The sequence below is a fragment of the Xiphophorus hellerii genome, chromosome 6 (assembly GCF_003331165.1).
Source record: "Xiphophorus hellerii strain 12219 chromosome 6, Xiphophorus_hellerii-4.1, whole genome shotgun sequence".
NCBI classification, from domain to species: Eukaryota; Metazoa; Chordata; class Actinopteri; order Cyprinodontiformes; family Poeciliidae; genus Xiphophorus; species Xiphophorus hellerii.
In genome coordinates this window covers 19,621,010-19,639,281 of record NC_045677.1, presented here as the reverse complement: position 1 = coordinate 19,639,281, position 18,272 = coordinate 19,621,010, and the positions used below count along the sequence as shown (strand labels likewise).

Here is an 18,272-nt window from a genome sequence, read left to right as displayed (position 1 = left end):
TTTAAATGCATCTGTCAAATGATTCAAACCCTTTGAAAAACATTGTCACCCCCTCACCTGTGATTGGTGCTGCAAGAAGTACTAAAGGAAACAATACAAAAACCTTTCAGTGCAACTTCCTTCGTCATAAAATACAAACAAGAATAGATACCATCAGGTTTTATCAGTTTAGGTTTTAGCAGTTTAGCATTCTGTGGTCCGCTTGACTTTTACATAAACATTCGAATGGCGCTACAGTTCACTTCAACCCACTATGTTCTAGGTTTTTAGGGGGACTAGAGTTTGCTTTTTTGGTCTACGTCAGAGTTTGATTGCGTATTCACACCTCCCCCAAAGAACCAGGCTAGAATTTGTTTAAAGCGGACCAAAGCTGGTGTGAATTTCAATAAATTTCATACATTTCCCTCCGCAAAGCTTTTTTCTAGGATTAAAAGTTGTTTTCAATAAAAATATTATAAAATTAATAAACATTTTCCAATTTATATGTAGGACAGTGGCAGTAACAACATTCACTCACTTCTAGACCGTTGAAAAAGAAAATGAGAAAGAATATAATTTGCATCAGTATGTTTGTTTGCATAAACAACATTTATGGATTCTTAGAAATCCTAATTATTTGCAATATTATTGCAAAGCTTCATAAGAAAACATTATGCATTATATTGGCTGTCTAATCTCGCTTATTTATGTCAATAGAAAACTCTTCTGGCCAAAAACACAAATTTGCTAAGCCCCCCATACCTCCCCCAAAACAAACAAACAAAAAATAAACAACAAAACACCAAAACAAGGTCAAACATGTTTTACATTTCACCAGAACGAATAAGTGAGATAAGATCATGTTGTTGGGTAAAGGAGACTTACAACTTATGTCTAAAAGGTTCAGTTGAAGTCCCAGTTTAAAACAAAACAGTAATGATCGATGTCCCAGATCAGCTTTCAGTGCCATCTTATACACATACTACCCTGTATTTATGTGAATAGCAGAGTTCTGACCTTTATCAGAATCAAACTTTAGCTAAAAGCTGCAATGACGCAGTCAGAACAGTGAATATGTTCCACGGCTCCGACTGGCAGGAGACAATAACACAGCCTGACAGCGCAGTGTGAATATTATGTAAGGAGGAACAGGACAGCCACGATCATGTGAAGCAAAGAGAAGGAAAACCTCTCCTCTGGGAGATGGATGCAACCCAGCGACAACGTGTTGGACCAAAACCTACACGGTGGCTGCTATAAAATTACCAACCACATGCAAGTTTTTAGTACAAGTTCTTTGCATTTTCTCCATTTCAGTTGCATTTGTACCTTATCCCATAAGTTAACACTTTGTGTAACCTCCTTTAGCTCTAGCTAGATCTGTGCATCTTTACAAAGTATAGCTCAAACTCAAGTTAGATGGAAAATGCCAACTTTGAATTATTCAAACATGTGAAAATGTTTTCATAAAACCTTTTCCACTGTAACCCTGGCAGTGATTGGAGTCACTGTCCTGCTGGTAGCTGAATCTGATCTTGCTTTAGACCTCACCAAAATGTATCCATGTATTGTGCGCTGTGTTCCTTTAGTTAAAAAAAAACAACAAAAAAAACCCATGTACTTTTTTCCTTCCACTTTACAATTATTCTTTTTATTTATAAAAATATTTGAATATTTTATTTAAGGCAATTTGTTTGACTGGATTTCATGTAAGGAAGCAGCAAATTATGTTTGATGGTCTTTCAACAAAGTGTCAAAGTTTCGTTCCTCTTGGATTCGGCAGGAGAAAAGACTGACCTACTGCAACCAGAGTCAGAATAAAAAGCTGAATATAAATTTGGCCTTCCTAACTGAATATATTACACAGAAATGTTGTCTAAACTCATAGAAGCAACATCAAGAAACTAAAAAGGTATGATCTCTGCAGATTGTCCAGCACTTTTCTCTCCATGTAAAAGCAAATCTCCCTGCTAAAATGTTTTATCATGAAAAGCTGCATTAGTGCCCAGCAGCAGTCTTGACAGTGGCCTAGAGAGAAATGCATACAGTCTACAGTCTCAGACATTTCATTGGATTAATCAGGAATTTTTGAAGCTCTCTCCCCTTATTCCCACCAGTGGAGGTAATTGCATTAGCGCAATGAAGTGGAGAAGAAGTTAAGTCTTGACTCGTGTCTTAGCTCTCACTGCCTGTGCGATAGAGATGTTGAAGAAGGAGAACTGCCTCATGAGTGCCAAAGCGAAGAAATGAATCTATTCCTTACTTTATTTTTAAGTGTAGGAGTTACAATTTAAGACAAGATTTCATCAAAAAATGAAAAGGCGACCCCAGACATGCTAAAATGCAACAGTGCATAATTTTTTATTTTATTTACTACCAAATAAAATTCTTATATTTTTATAATCTACAATCTGTGACAGTAAAGTTGTTTCATTTAGCAAACTCTCACTTTCTAAGTCGCAAATCTAGCTTTTTGGGGATTTCCAGTTATTTTTCTTACTGGGAACCAACAAGTATAAAGAAACAAAGCACTCGTTCATATTCTTCAAAATAACTGTGAATAAATGTTGTAGGTAATTACACTCTAATCAGTATAGTTTAATATTTTAGAAGCAGTAGAAATAAAAGTTTTTTTAAATAAAAGCGGTTTCAGGATTTTATGAATACTTATTTTTTATTTTTAGTAAACAATGTGCTAAGTTTATTTCAGACGGTATGTAGAAAGATTTCATACCAGCTCATACAAGACAGGATGGTGAAGCAGAAAGACTTCTTTTAACCCCCTGATGCATGACATATTGACTATACAGTCTACCATGAGTGGGTCTTTTTGGACCCATGTTTAAATCAATGTGTTTTTATGCTACTTTTGTCATTTTGATTCAAAATAATGTTTAGTATGATACTTTCTGCTGTGTTTTATTTCACACAAGAATTATTTCATGTTTGAAATATTTTCATTTTTCACTTTTTTAAGCATTTTTAGAAGAAGTTGTAGAACATTTGTGACGATTTGTAAAACATTTTTAAAACGAAATGACAACAGCAATTTTACAACAGCAATGTTGGAACAATGTCAGCGTCCATTATGTGGGTGTGTGTGGGGTAGTCCTATCTAGCACTAACTGAAATCTCTCCCTCATTTTTCTCTTTTCTATCCCTTTTCACATCATGTACTCACTTTGAAGTTATAAAGATTCAGGGCAACATTCAAGGCAGGCTAATCCTGTATATGTTCAACAAAAGGTCTATAAGCTGCATTTTGCTGTATTTCCACTCCACTGCCTCCTTCCATGTGGATATCCTGTACCAGCAGCTGCTGACTGAGACTATTCTGTCGGACCATACCTTCCACTCAATGCTTCATTTCTCTCCCTCCCTCCTTTCCTCTCTGCTCTTCCCACTTGCTTCTCTAATTTCCTCCCGAAGCAACGTTCCTCCTCTGTCCTGTTATATCTTCCTTATTCTGTCAGCACAGCCCTCATTATTGTGTGTTTCACAGCGATCGACCAAAGAGGGTAGAAACAAGATTGTACCAACTTGTTAGAAGATAAAAAATAAATAAATAAAAATACTAAAATATTCACTCAGTAAGGTCACAGCACATGCTTGGAATCACTTGTTTGGTTATAGAAACTACAGTATCCTACTGCGGCTCAAAAACATGTCCCAATTTAAGTGGAGATACCGTCCAGGTTTCTCAGACACTACTTTACCATTTGAAGACAGAAATATTCACATTAGACATTGTTAAAATATATACAATCTGTGCATTGTGGAGGAAGGGAGAATCTTCAGAAGAAGCACGGCAACAGAGGTAAGTATTTTTTGGGTTATTAAAGGAGAGCTCTTTTTTTTGTAAGGGTTTGAGGCCTGAAACAAGGACAGAATGGTTAGTACTTCTGAAATTACTAAAGTAATAAGTAATTTTCCAAACATTGCTGATTGATTCTGCAGACACAGCAGCAGGATATTAAAAGTTTGTTTTCCAAGTTAGGGCTCAATTTTCTCCTACTTCTGATTAAATTTAAAGGAATGATCTCATTTACTAAGTACATCTTAGGAGTCCTTACACACCTACAAGCGTTTATTGTACTTTATTCAAAAGCGAAACTAGCTTGAGGCTAAAAGAAAGTTTTCGGTCTATTAAGATGCAGAGTAGCTGCATTTTTAATTCAATAATTTAGTGTAGATTTTTTTTTTCCAACACTACTTGAAATTTTTGGAACAATCTAAGTTTAACTGCTGGGGTGTGTGTACGTGTGTGTGTCTCTAAACTGACATCCAGGTTGTAATAAAAACCGTCTCTCTGGTTGGTTGTGGCTTTGGGATTCTGGGACCAGTTGCCGAGACAGAAACAGATTCTGTGGGAGCAACTTCACACTCTGATGACTTTTAAGATGTAACCTTTTCAATTCAATGAAGCTCACAGAAGGTCAGATGGACATTTGTACAAACAAATTTTGATATGAACTGCATGATGCCTCAAACTTAGATCACCACACACTGATGTTGCTGTTTCGGTCCTCTGCGGCTTCATTTTGTCAGTTTGTCTCCTCCGCACACTGATTCAACTTTATTACGCAGCGTCCTCAAGATAGTCAAGCTGTCTTTTGTTCCTCGACAGTAAAAAGAAAATGTGAGTGCCTGCTGCTTATCTAAAGAGCAAGGGAGGAAATGTTTCTTCTTCGTGCTGACGCTCGAGGATGCTTTTATTTCCGTACGCTCAGAAAACAAGCTCTTTCTGCACTTTTCTGTCTTTACTACTGGCTATAGTTTGTTTAACCTACAGAGGAATTATCAGCCTATGATTTAAATACAGATTTAGATTTCTCTACTCTACTTTTAGGGACACAAGCAGAGTATGTGAGGCCTGAAACAAGTCAAGATGACAGATGTTTAACAAAATCAGACATCCTTGCTTCAGAGCTGTCTGTTTAAAGAAACATCAAGAAAATCTGTCATGACACAGCTGCATCAATTAGCCCCTGTTTTGTTCCTATCTTTCACACTATTTCATTATTTCTGTCAGATGACCATTAAATTGTAATTTTTAAGAAAATAAATTACACACCCTACCTGTTATTGATGCAAAGATATTTTACTGCAGCTGCATACTCTCAAACAGAAAAATCCAAACAATCACTGGAGTCCTTTCATTCAGTTGTTAATTCATAAAAAAATATTTTCTTTAACATAATCATCAATGCTATTTAGTATCTCTATCAATTCCAATAAAATAATGTAAGGGTGATTTGAAAAATCTACGCTTTGATTTTTTTTAAGTTCATTAGATATCCATTAGATATAATTTAGTTTGACAAGCCTAATATTTTTCTTGCTCTTATTCCTGCCATGTTGGGTAAAAGATCAAGTCTATCTGTTCTTGCAGAATATGTTTACGCCTTCAGATGTAGTGGTTCCATTTTCTTCTGCAATTACTGACAACTGTCTGTGAACACAAATGCTGCGGATCCTTTTGTGCCATTTCCCTGACTGATACCTTTATACATCAAATCCTTTTAATGCTCTTTTTAACCTCTCTGCAAACTGTACCTATGAGAAAATCCCTCAAGAGAGCAGAACTTTATTTCTCAATAATCAGATTCTCTATAATTGACTGCAGAAAAATAAGGAATGATGGGATTCAATGCTGGTTTAACAACATTTTAATCAAAGAGTATGCAAAAAAGTCAGTGCAGGTTCACTTATTTTACTAACTCAATTCATGAAGGGAAATGCACAATTTTTATTACACATATACATATGTTTTTAAGCCTTTATTCCTGGTAAGTATTTAGATTTTCTACTTACAGCTAATGAAAACATCACATTTAAGATTAAAGTTAAAAACTGCCCAACATGTGATGTTGTGATGTCATCATAAGTGGAAGACAAAATTTGATCTGCTCTCCAGCTGCTTTATTGGGTCAAATACATAATTAGCTGCATCTAAATTGTCACTCTGAATTTAAAAAGGTACACTGGTTTTATTATTCTCTATTTGTTAACCCAAGGCTAAGTTTAGTAAAACACAATAAAAGTACTTTTTTGATATCCATCATTTATTATCATTTTCCTGAAGCTTTGTTACAAGCCTTTCTTTCCTTTTCAGCTCCTTGACAGAAAGGGAAAAATATTCTAAAAATAAAAACAAAAGTAAAAAGTGAGATTTCAAACACTTCTCATTTCTTGTTCAGCTGACCTGACCCTGATTTGTGACTAAACTTATCAAAGGCTTGACACGTTCAAAGGGTTGCTCTAAAAATACCATTGTTGAGGCTTCAGAGAAGTGCTCACTGCTGTGACTGCATGTCTGTAAGATGCTGGCTCAAGCACAGTTAAAAGTCACAGCTGGGAGGTTTACTGAGCCAAAGGGTAAAGGTCAGCGATAAGAGTGGCAGAAGGTGGTTGGTAGCTGTCCAATGCTTTAGCTGCGTGCTCAGACTTTGTCCTTATCGGTGAAATCATCCAACATTTGGTTGAGGTCTGGCTGGGGGAGTGGCACATATCCTATGTGAAGCCCACCCCATGCAGCCGGGACAGCTCTCCTCTAGGCTGAGATGAAGCTGGCAGGACCCATTTCAGTCTGACGCATCAAAACCAGCACAAAAAAGGAAATTGCTGGAGGGAAGCAAGCAAACAAGATGTGAAGAGATGGATGGCTGCTGGGCTGGAGAGAAGTACTAACCGAGAGGGGGGGAAGGTGCTGAAGGTGAAAGCAGGAAGTGTATAAAAAAAGCAATTTAGTGGTTTAGTTGATGCTCCTTTTTCAGAGCTGCCTTCAAAGAGAGAACAGATGGAGGCTGGTGGACACATCAGCCGCTTGCTTGATTCAAACTCATGAACTATGTCTTCTAATTCAAGCTGAGCGAAAACCAGAGCACACTCCTTTGCCACTGTGCATTCTAACACGGCTCTTTTATTTCTCCATCTCTTTGCTCCTGTCTTACAGCTATTTTTACTAAATCCAGTGAGACTCTGTCTGCTGGATATTTAATTAGTTTACCTTGGATATTCTTCCTCTCTGCACCCTACCACATTTGGCATTGTCTTCACCCTTGAATTTCAAATTATTTCTACAAATAAGCTTTTCTTCAGGATATCACTCACTTTACTCCTTGTGAGACCTTTTTTAGGGGTTGCAGCATTAAATGTGTAACAATGGTCAGTTATGCAAGAGCATATATATATATATATATACAAGCCATTCTTTTCTAATACCAAGACAGCCTCCAAGCAAAATATGCTCTAAAGCAGATTGACCTTGTTTATATTTCTGTGAAGGAGTTTCACTCAAATTAGAATCTTGTGAATCGAGATCTTATTCTTATTTGTAACATGTCATAAATAGTGGTGGGGGTAGGAATCCCTGAGAGGACAAGAGCAAAAATTGCTCTGCTGATACTAATCAAGACCATGGGACCTGCATGGCTGTCATGTTAAAGGTACAAAATCAAGAAACCAGGCAAACCAAAGCCTGACTTGGTGTCAAAAAAGAAAAAAAAAAATTATAATTTTGAGCCACAGAACACGCAGCAGCTTATGGATACCGTCTCCCTATGATAAAAACAGTAAAATAAAGGACAATATTTTCCAAAACAATATCAATATATGCAGGTCAACAAATTATTTGCAACCATCTAACATGTAGGTCCTGATTACCCAAGCTAAAAATAAATGAATATAGACCTATTCTATACAGCCAGGGTTTCAAATGGATTTTAATAGAGGAACAGATCCGCAACTTCCATTTCACTTCATAAATCCCATCTCTATTTATCACAAATTAAATTTATATTATCATCCACCTGTCTGCTACTAAATGCACTAAAAGGAATTATAAATTAACTAAAAATGAATATATGAATTATTTAAATAACTGAAATATTTCAAGTATTGTAATTTAAATAGAACATCTTGTAATTGTTAGTTACCTTCCTAAAGGGGGCCTCACCATCTGTGATATGACATATCATGAAGGTTCTTCAGATACAAACTAAGGTATTTCAGCAGTGATAGTGATGGGAGGTACTAGAAATAGGCAGGTTCAAGAGAGGTTGGTAATACTTTCAACTGGTACCCCAACCCAGACAAAAATCACCACCAGAGATTTTTGGTCCTGCTTGGTTTTAGTGTTAGCTATAAAAACGCAGCCTCACTCTCCTTAACAGCTCATCCCAGGGTGTATTTTTTTCAAGGGCATTTCTACTTAACTGATTCAAAAACAACAACAACAACAACAAAAAAGACTGGATGGTGGATAGTGGGGGTTTACAAATAAAGCCCTGCATAACCTTTGTTCTGAACTCTGTTCTCTTATTTATTGTGGTGGTTCTTATACTGAGATTGAGTTCGTGACTTTTATAGAAAAAGATAAATGTGCATAACAGAGAGAACTGCCTGTAACTTAGAAAAATGAACAAAAACCTATTTCTATTCTACTCAGCCCTGCAAGACAGTTTGTTTAGCTCCACTGCACTCTGCGAGATTTTTCAGACCTGTCAGGGTGAGCTCATGGCTGCAAATATAAATTAAAAATAAAGCATAAATTAATTTTTCTACAGTTTCTTGCATTTTGAAAAACAAATAACTAATATTTTCTAAGCTTTAATATCCAGTTTAGCTTTTTCTGTTTTCATTTTACATGCATTGTACAAAATAAAAACAAAAACTTTATGCCAGTGGTTCTTTACTTCAAGCCTACAAAATAAAACAGACAATGTTATAAGTATTTCTAATGGGAGATTAAAGTATTTACAGATAATGCTACATATTATCTGTAAATCTGTAAATTTGAGACACGAAAGAAATATCTTTTTACAAAGCAACAGTGAAACCTCTGCTCTAAAGTGGAAGTTCATAAGGTTGTAGAAAACATTATGGTCATCTTTCATATTTATAAATTTGAAAGTAAAGTTGAGGAAAAAACTGTAAAAAAAGAGAAACATAAAAATGACCAGCCTTTAAACCTGAATATTTATCAAGAAAAAAACTGAAAAAACAAACAAACTATAAGACCCCAAAATGTACAGAACTCATCAGTCTGTTATTAACAGTTTATTTTAAAACAATGTTATGCAGGCATTTTTAAAAATATATTTATTTGTTGATTTTTACAGTTGTTAAAAAACTCTAGGGACTTTTATTTGGTAATTTCTGACTTCCTGTCTGTCTGGTGTATAAACATCACACAGCAGAACCCTGTTTCTCTTAGCCTTTCTTCAAAACGGGTAAGAATAGAGAACATACCACTCAAGTGGGTTAATTGGACTATATGCTTTAGGCAGATTACATAAAGACTAAACAATCCAGTTGAATCTGTTGTGAAACAAATTATGAAAATATGTAAGGGAACTTTATGCACTGTTAAGTAGATGGAGGATCTGTAACACAGGCCTTTTTCTCCTCTGTAATTCGAGAACTTTATTAGTGTGAAATAAAATAAACTTTAGAAATGTTGCCAGTTGATTTTATGTTAACTAAAGACAGACAATTAGCTATGTCTTGATTATGAAACACAATGTTAGAAAGTTTACATTTGTTCACTAAATGTTTTTATCTTTCTCCCACATTATCTCATATATCAGAGTGGCTAAAATAGCCCAGTTGAAGTGCAGGGAAATATCTCTGGGGAAATCTACAGCATCTAATAGCTGAGTGTTTGTTTTCCTCCAATAAAAACTTAGTGGTTTAACTCTATCTGTCATCAGTCTGGCACATTATTGCAGACATCTGAGCACACACAACCCTCTCACACGGCAACCATGGATCTCTTTTTATCACATCTTACCAGAATCAGAAAAAACAACTGTAATCTTCTGAACACCATTTTGCTTCACACAGTCAAACAGTGCCTTTCTCAAATGCTCTATTTCAGTTTTCTTCCAACATAGTAACTCTGAGTGGAAAAGATAAGCCTCACACTGTGAGGGCAACACACACACACACACACACACACGCCCATATGCCATACAGCAGAAGAGGAAAACAGCGCATACAGAATATAGATACAATGAAGATGTAGGTGGCACTGAATCTGTGGAGAGGCGTCCTGCTGTCTTAAGCTGTGCGTCTTTATAATTAGTACACTTGAGCCGAGTTTGCTGAATGCAAATGTAACTGACATCATTTTTTCTTTGAAGCTGACTTTGACGAGCTGTAAAGAAACACCCAAGTGACATTTTTCAGTTGAGTGAGGGGGGCTTATGGAATCACATATCAGGAAATATGTAAAACTGCAAGTACATATCTGTACAGTTTTTAACTTCAAACGAAGCATCCAGCCCCACAGATGCTGAGTTACTCATAATATCATCAGTTAACCAGGTAATTAAACAGAACCAAGTACAAGAGAATCATGCATCCAAGATGATTCAAACTAATTATCATCTAAATGCCTGAATGCAACCAGGCAGACCCAACTTATCTTCCTGTCAACCTGTCAAACAACTAATGCCCTCTCGGATTTGACTCCAGCCAACACCCACTGCAACATAATTAGTGAACTTCAGCTTGACATGAAAAGCTGACTGAAGCACTTCAAAAGGTTAATTTATGAAATAATCATTCTCCTTCTCTGAACAGTTGTAATAAATCATCTAAATGAAGAACTCACGTGTCGCTTTTAGCTGATGTGTCCAATTTTCTACAGAGATAGCAGAAATAAGGAGAAATGGATGACAGTGCATGTATTTGTGACGGCTTGGGCTGCTGTAGGTAGTCTTACGCTGTTCTTAAAAGATAATGAAAATTAATCTTGACAGTTCCAACACATCTTTATACTTTTCTAAAAAAAAAATCTGTATCAAAGCTTATATTTATTTGTTTGGCCTCTGCTGGAAGCTCAAAATTATTGCTTGTATCAGGTTTTAAGGGCTAAAGTAGGAAGCAAAATTCTGACTAATTTCTACAAACTGAAAAAAGGAATCAAAAGCATGGCAAAATGTCACTTTTTTGGCCCATTTTTGTAAAAAGTGAATTGGAAACAGACTCATCAACTTTCCCTTCAATCCTCCTCACTTACCGGTTATAGATGTCGTCATCCTCTCCTCCCCAGCCCCAGTACTCGTTTGGAAAGCCATTGATTTTTAGAAACTGCTTTTTACTGAGCCCCGAAACTCCTCCAAAATAGCCAGCATAGGGCAACCTGCAGAACAGGGAGGAAAGACATGGGAAGCAGAAAAGGTGAGAGGAAGTTAAGAGAAGTAGTAGATGAGTCCAGACAACATGAAGAAACATTTCAAATCTACATATTTATTCTAAATAAACAATTTTCTGAAAATGAATTCTGTAAACAAGCAAAAACATTCATTTGGAGGATTGGTAGCACCACTTTTCTGCTGAATCAAAACAGGATTTTATTCTGCTTTGAGGCGTGAGAAGATGTCCTCAGAGAACTAAGAATTTCAGTAGAAAATACAACTTCTGACATTTTTATGTTCAGCCTGGGGAAGATCTTATTGTAGATCAGTTTATTTAAAACATCATAATGATTTGACAAGAAACAGACATAAAATAGAGCAAATTTTTGAAAAAGTTGCACCAGAAAGCATTGTTGTTAATTTATATTTATAGACATTTATAACCCATGATAATTATTTGATTCTTTCTTACTTGCTTTTCATCTCAGCTGTTGTTCATGCTGTTGTTTGGCAAATGTGACTTAGTCACAACTTACCGACATGCACCATACCACTCCATGCATCAGCTAAAACTACAATATTCATTTGCTCAAATAAAACTTAAATCAGCATGAAAGTAAAAGAGTCAAAATATCTGACATACATTAAGACTCAATGCTTTGAACAGGTTAGGCATTTTATCTTCTGCTTCTCAAAGAACCCAGCCATCCATTAACTTATCTTTTATTCATAATTAATTAGTGTTGTAGAGGCTGCAGGTGCCTGGTTCCAGCTGCTAATGGAACTACAGGTCAATTTACTCCTTTTTCAATTCGTACCTCTAATTTGTACCCATTGCCATTTAGTGCCTCTCTACATCAATTTAATACCCAAAAAGCATGACAACAAAAACTGACAAATATGTCCCTGAACTAGTACAACACACTTTATCTCTCTTGGTAGAAACATATTTCCTTGAGCTGTAATCATACATAACTCAAATTTCAGATTTAATTTAATTCTAGTTTAACTCTGTATCACCTTGTACTATTATTTTAGTTCTTATTACAATTTGAGCCAGTAGAAACTAATTAAGTATGAACTATTGCAATGCTTGATCACCAAACCTAAATGAATTAATAATCAACCTCCTGCTGATATATACTGTATTTTTACGGTAGTCATATAACCATTTTTCCATACAGTAGGCTATGAGCAGGTTTTAATATTACATTTTTAATGGTTAAAGAGGCCCCCAGGGAAGTATGAATTGATGCATGGTCAGTTCAAAATGTCCCGAGGCAGATATCTGTCATACCATGTCAGGTAAAGTAAAATGATCAATCTACTATGGTACAAAATGACCAGCTATTCACACACAGACTCACAACTATGGGAGATTTAGGAGGTGCCATTAACCTAACAGCAGCAGGAGAAAAATCTTACACAGACAAGAAAAGAACATCCAAACTCTGCACAGTACAGCCTTGCTTTGGATTTAACCCAGGACCTCCACTACAATGATTAGACTTTCAGGAAACCCGTTTAGCAGACATTCACTATATCTTCTAAATCACTGCAGCATCATGGGAGGGCAGGTGCTTATTTTATGGGTGAGAGGTGAGTTTTCCAGTCTGTCACAGGACAGCACAGAGATGTAGGCAACCATGAACCCACACCGAAGGTCAATCTAGAGGCCAAAAAACCCCCTAAAAATCAGACCATCTTATAATAGGGATTAGAATGATTATTATGACTGATTGGCGACCTGCTCGGAATGTATTTCACCTTGTGCCCAATACTTGCTAGAGATAGGAAGCAGCCCCCCACGATGCTTCCAGGATAAGCATGTATAGACAATTGATGGATGGATCAAATAGCAAGATCAAATAGCAACATTATTAACTTAAACGTAAACATCAATCCCCGTTTGAATGTTAAAGTTCCCTTAGGGTAAAGTACTCCCTTCAGCGGTTCACCCAAACATCCCGGAGGTGTGCATGGACTGATATCCTGTGGCAGACAGTTTCTTTTTGTTGTGTTAAATATTGGGTACAAAAGGACAAAACTGGCAAAGTATAATATTGCAAAGGAGTGAACTGACCAGCACCTGCCAAAATCCTGCTCTCTGTTGTAGCAAACTCAATCAACAGCAGACATGCCTCAACAGAAAAGACAAGTACTTCACTCATGCTGAAATTAGCCTTCTTCAAACAGTATCAAGAGTGTTGTGGTTAGCATGGCCCAGTTTATTAAGGTGCAAAAAGGATGGGTTTTTGAGTTTCCAGCCAACCTATCACCAGTCATGACTGGTCAAGTCAGAAAACCATCCCATTCATGCCAAAGGATGATTTTTTTTGTCATCACATCTCTTCTGAAGCTGTGAATGGCCAAATGTGCAAAACTTCAGTTTCAAAGGACTATTTGAATACAAAATGTACAAATATTTTCCAAGGGTCAGGCATTCGAGCTTTGCTTCCAAATATGTATTTAGCCAGCTGGATGGACTTTCATTACACTCCAGATTTATGTGTTACTGACTTGGAGTAGAGAAAATGTAGCCTGACATGTTGTTATTATAATATTTACTTATATTGCGATTTTCTGTTTCTCTTGCATCCTGCAGCCAAGATCTCCACCTAAAATGCCTGGTTTTGGGCAGATGGTGAAAGTCTAAGAATTGATACAAATCCTAATGGAGGAAGAATGTGCAAACTCCACCCAGAGCAGCTCTGGCTGGGATTTGAAGCAATGACTGTTTCTGTGAGATAATATCTCCAGCAGCTGCTCCATTGCACCACTACTTTAAAAAACCTTTTTCAGGGAAACTCCATATCAAAGTGATGGAACTGTGAGTTTTCTTTTTATGTGCAGATTCACCTAACACAATTTACATTTAAATAAGGCATTTATGTCTGTCTGGCAATCTGATCTTTTATGTTTCTTGTCATTTTCAGACTTTAAGTGGATAATTTATGGGTGACTTTTAACTGTAACAGGATAATCCATATCCCTTTAATCCAATCGTGGTATGAATTGACTCAATGTAAAATACAAAATAAAAAATAAAAACACTCTGAAGAGGCTTCCGAAGCAGTTTCTCAGCATATTGTTTATAAAACAACTTGCCTTGTTAGAGTGAATGCTAGGAAGCTTCTAATGATGAGTTCTCACATGTATGAATAGTGAATTAATGAGGTGAATTAATTTTCAAACTGATGAATAAACAGGGATATGTACTGAGTATGGAGTGTGTGTATGCGTGTGTGCTTGAAAACACGGCCGACTAAAAAAGGAAGACAAGCGTTTTTACTTCTTGTCAAAAGTCACGAGGCTAGTGGAGTGGGACGGACGTCAGTGGGGGGTGTCATGACAGGCGCCTGGAGTCTAACCAGAGGGCTTTGCGTATGTGTGTGTACACCTACATGTGTGTACACTCTATGTTGTCAAACGTGTGACAGCTTCTTGTTGAGAAATGACAGGCAGAAACTAATGAGAGCGTATGTCTCAAGTTCTGTGAGCAACAATATGGTCAGGAGGAATGTGAGCAGGTGTGTTCAACAGAACACATGTTGAGGGGAACAGGAGGAAAGAGAGTGAGAAAATATAAAAATGAAAAAAATATATGTAATGCAAGCTCTAGCTTAAGAAGTGTAAAGATTTGTTAAAACCTTTTTATATTAATTGCTTATTTATAAGAAAAGTGTGATCGAAAATCTCCCCATTGGATCAGACATCTTTGATAAATAAGCCAGAAGTTGAGCCCAGAAATGTTCTTCAGATACTTTCAGCCTTGATTCTGCATGTTTTGGTCCAGGACCTGGGGACCAGTTTAAAAGCATTAAAAGACCTTTAAAAGAAGTCTGGTGAATTTCAGAAGTAAATCAGGCTGAACAGTGGGAATAAAAAATAACTTCTTTTGAAAGACCAGTGGAGCATACACAGCTTGTACTGAAAGTAAACATCACACCATCTGTTTGAAGGCTACAAGTGGGAAAATAAGGATAGTTTTTACAACAGGATGAAGATGATAAATGCATGTTCAAAACCACAGTTGGCACAGGCCACAGATTTTTAACCCAAAACGTCAATAAAAACTGGTGAAAAGACCTCGACGATGTCAAAACTACTTATAAAGACTTTTTTGCACAAAAAATGTTTAAAGTTTTGATATGTTTAAAAACATGTTTCCTGTCAAGATGATAGAAATAGACTGAATAATCTGATCAGTTAATGCATTTAACTCTTAATTATTAATTAAAGAAGTAAACCATAATGTCATTGATCCAAAAGTCATAAAGATGAACAGAAGGATTCTCTTTTCTTAAAACGAATTTCCCTTTTAGCAGAAATCTGCCACGTCTTCCAGCTTTGACCACATGTCAGACAAAGTGGTGGTCAGTCACAGCTCCAGGTCTCTTGATTGTCTATGTCACACAAATAATAAAGTCCTAAAGCCGTTCATGTCTGTTGATTTCCTCTCTTCCAGTGTGCTGTAAGTAATGGTTTGAGATTAATTTGACAGTGCAGCTGCATTTTAAAGGTCATATTAAAAGCATTATAAATTGCAGAGGCATTAAAGTACCCTCAGGCTTCAGCAATTTTTAAATTAGCCTCTTAGCTTTGAAAGATTTGGTCCCGAAGTAACATTAAAGTCGGAACAGATCAGGTTCCTTTTAAACTACAACTGTTAACATTTAATCTCATGTATAGGCACTTGAAGTGAGGGCAGAAATATTTGGACATTGATCACAAGTTTAGGTCTTTGTCACTTATGTTGAAAGAGACACATTTTGACAGTACAGAAATTAGATATTTGTCTTATTTAAAGAAGAACTACAGTGAAAGCTCTACGTACAAACAAGACTGACTATGACTTTTTCAGAATATGAATGAAACATGAATGTCCTAGAAATTTATTTTTCTGCACACACATTTGGCTACCGTATCTGCCAGTCTGCACAGAGCCTGCAGCAAACTGGGCTTTGTTTGTCACTAGCCTCAGTGTTTTACTGCTTCACTCAAGATGTAATTTATAACATACCTTGGAACATTTTTGAAAGGTTATTAGAGTAACAACCTTAAATTCCCCCTGTATAAGCCACACTGAGTGCAGTATGTAGAAAGTAAGTGGATAACATTAACATTTACACAAGAATTAACAGGTTTTAATTAAGTCCTTCATACAAAATAAAGTGCTTGATTAATTCCTAAATTAAAAATGTACTTATTAATCTACTTTAATAAATTTTCTTTAAAACTCCTGCATATTTCAGCTCATGCTAACAGTTGTGTTCATGTATTACATTAGACCCAGATGATGCTGTTATTTATGATGTGCATTTTATGAAAAAAATACTAATTTCAGTCGAACTTGAGACATGACTTTGAAATCACAGGGATGAGGAGGACTGCCTTCTGCCAATGGCCCTGTGCACACCTGGCACTAACATGAATGATCCAATTCTGTCTACTGTCTGAAATGCTGGGTGAGAGAAAGGGCCAAGAACCAATTTATTTTTAATTGCAAGCATAGAGACAGCAGTGAGAGTGCTGCAGTATCGCTATAGACAGAAATGTGCCATGATACCGGTGTGGCTGAAATTTAAGTTTTGTGTTGTATGGAGAGCAAATATGTTTTATACTTTTTTTTCCAACAACAAACATCTAATGATCTCAATTCAGAAGAGTCCACAACAACAGGTAGGTATCCCACAAAAAATTAGTTTGGTGTCTTTATAACTCATTGTTTCATTAATATCTGATCATACAATCACTATAGCAATGATTTCACATAGAATCTATTTTTGATCAAATAAATTGAATTTATATTCAAAGGTTCTACTTTATTTCTTGCCTTTTTTTTAATGAAAAAAATTACTCGCATTCTGTAAAAAAAACTATTGATTTGATATAACTAAGCGCCAAAGAGTGTTTTAAATTGAAGTTTTACCCCTGTAGTTTTTATGACAAGTGCTGATTTTAACCAGCTTGTGTTATCTTGTTTAGATGTGCTCTGCAATACACTCATGCCACATTTACCCAGAAAGCTTTTAAACATGTTTAAAAACAACTGCAACGTAATATTCATACTAATGTTAATTAAAAAGTTTCTATAAGATGCAATACTTTAGGAACCCTTCAAAAGAAGTGATTTGTATGTTGCAGTTTGTTTAAAGAGATTTTGTTTCTTTTATGAAAACATATGAAAAAGTCCTTAACATGAGCTCACATTCGCTGCTATTACCAATTTTCATATCATTCACTAAATCTGTTAAGATTTTGAAAAAAAGAAAACAAGTCTAATATTTTACAGCTTGAAAACAAACTGAAGATCAGAGCAGAAAATTTATCCTACAACTGTTTATTTTTCAGCTGACAATCACCTGCATCCGTTTTGAGCCCTTCCACTCAAGAACCTTCAGGCTCAACACTTGCAGCCATTTGTTATCGAGGAGCCAAAAGCTTGAATAAAACTATTTTGAGTGCTTACTGATTAATTGCTAACAGGAAATGTCAGCTATCGTTCTGCTTACCACCTGGCATTGTTTTTATTGCCAGATAGCATTAGCTTATTGAAGCTCTACAGTACATTGAAAGCACTGCAGCCCTAGAGGATTTTTTAGCTGGACAGCTCTGGAGCACTGAAAGCTACTATGTGGTGAGGTTGCCTTTGCTTGACCATGTTTGGACTATTCATCAATACTCTTGGTGCGTTTAGATAATTGAGGTTAGGTGTGGTGTCATTATGCCAGAAGATAAAACAAGACCCAATCATTGAGGGCTTGGGAACTGCTGTGGTTTCTCTGAACTTAAAGATCTTAAAAATTTGCATATTTCTTTCTCATCATTGCCTTTAGAAGACCTCCTGGAAGACTTTGCTAGCAAAAAGATGATCTAGTTGTAGTTAAAGCTTAATTATGAACAACTTAAAAGACTCAACTGCATTTAATCCTATGTGTTATGTGATAGGTATTTTTAATTTCCTGACTTTCAAATGATTTGTACTTAATACATCAGTATCTTTAGGTCTTCCATTTGAAAGGATTAATGACAGATATCAGAATGTCCCTGGATCTGAACCTGAAAACACAAAACAGAAAACTCAGCTAGAATTAATGCAGGAATCAAAAACAAGTGTAGTCAGTAGGAGTCTATCTTTGGCTATGA

At 36.1% G+C, this 18,272-nt stretch overlaps 1 protein-coding gene across 1 annotated transcript in view; it reads right to left on the bottom strand.

Moving 5' to 3' along the window:
• Positions 1 to 18,272, bottom strand: part of b4galt2 (UDP-Gal:betaGlcNAc beta 1,4- galactosyltransferase, polypeptide 2) — a 133,880-nt gene that overhangs the window by 18,586 nt on the left and 97,022 nt on the right. The window contains 1 exon segment of the mRNA XM_032565226.1: positions 11,006 to 11,128. Within this exon segment, the coding sequence (XP_032421117.1) occupies positions 11,006 to 11,128 (123 nt within the window).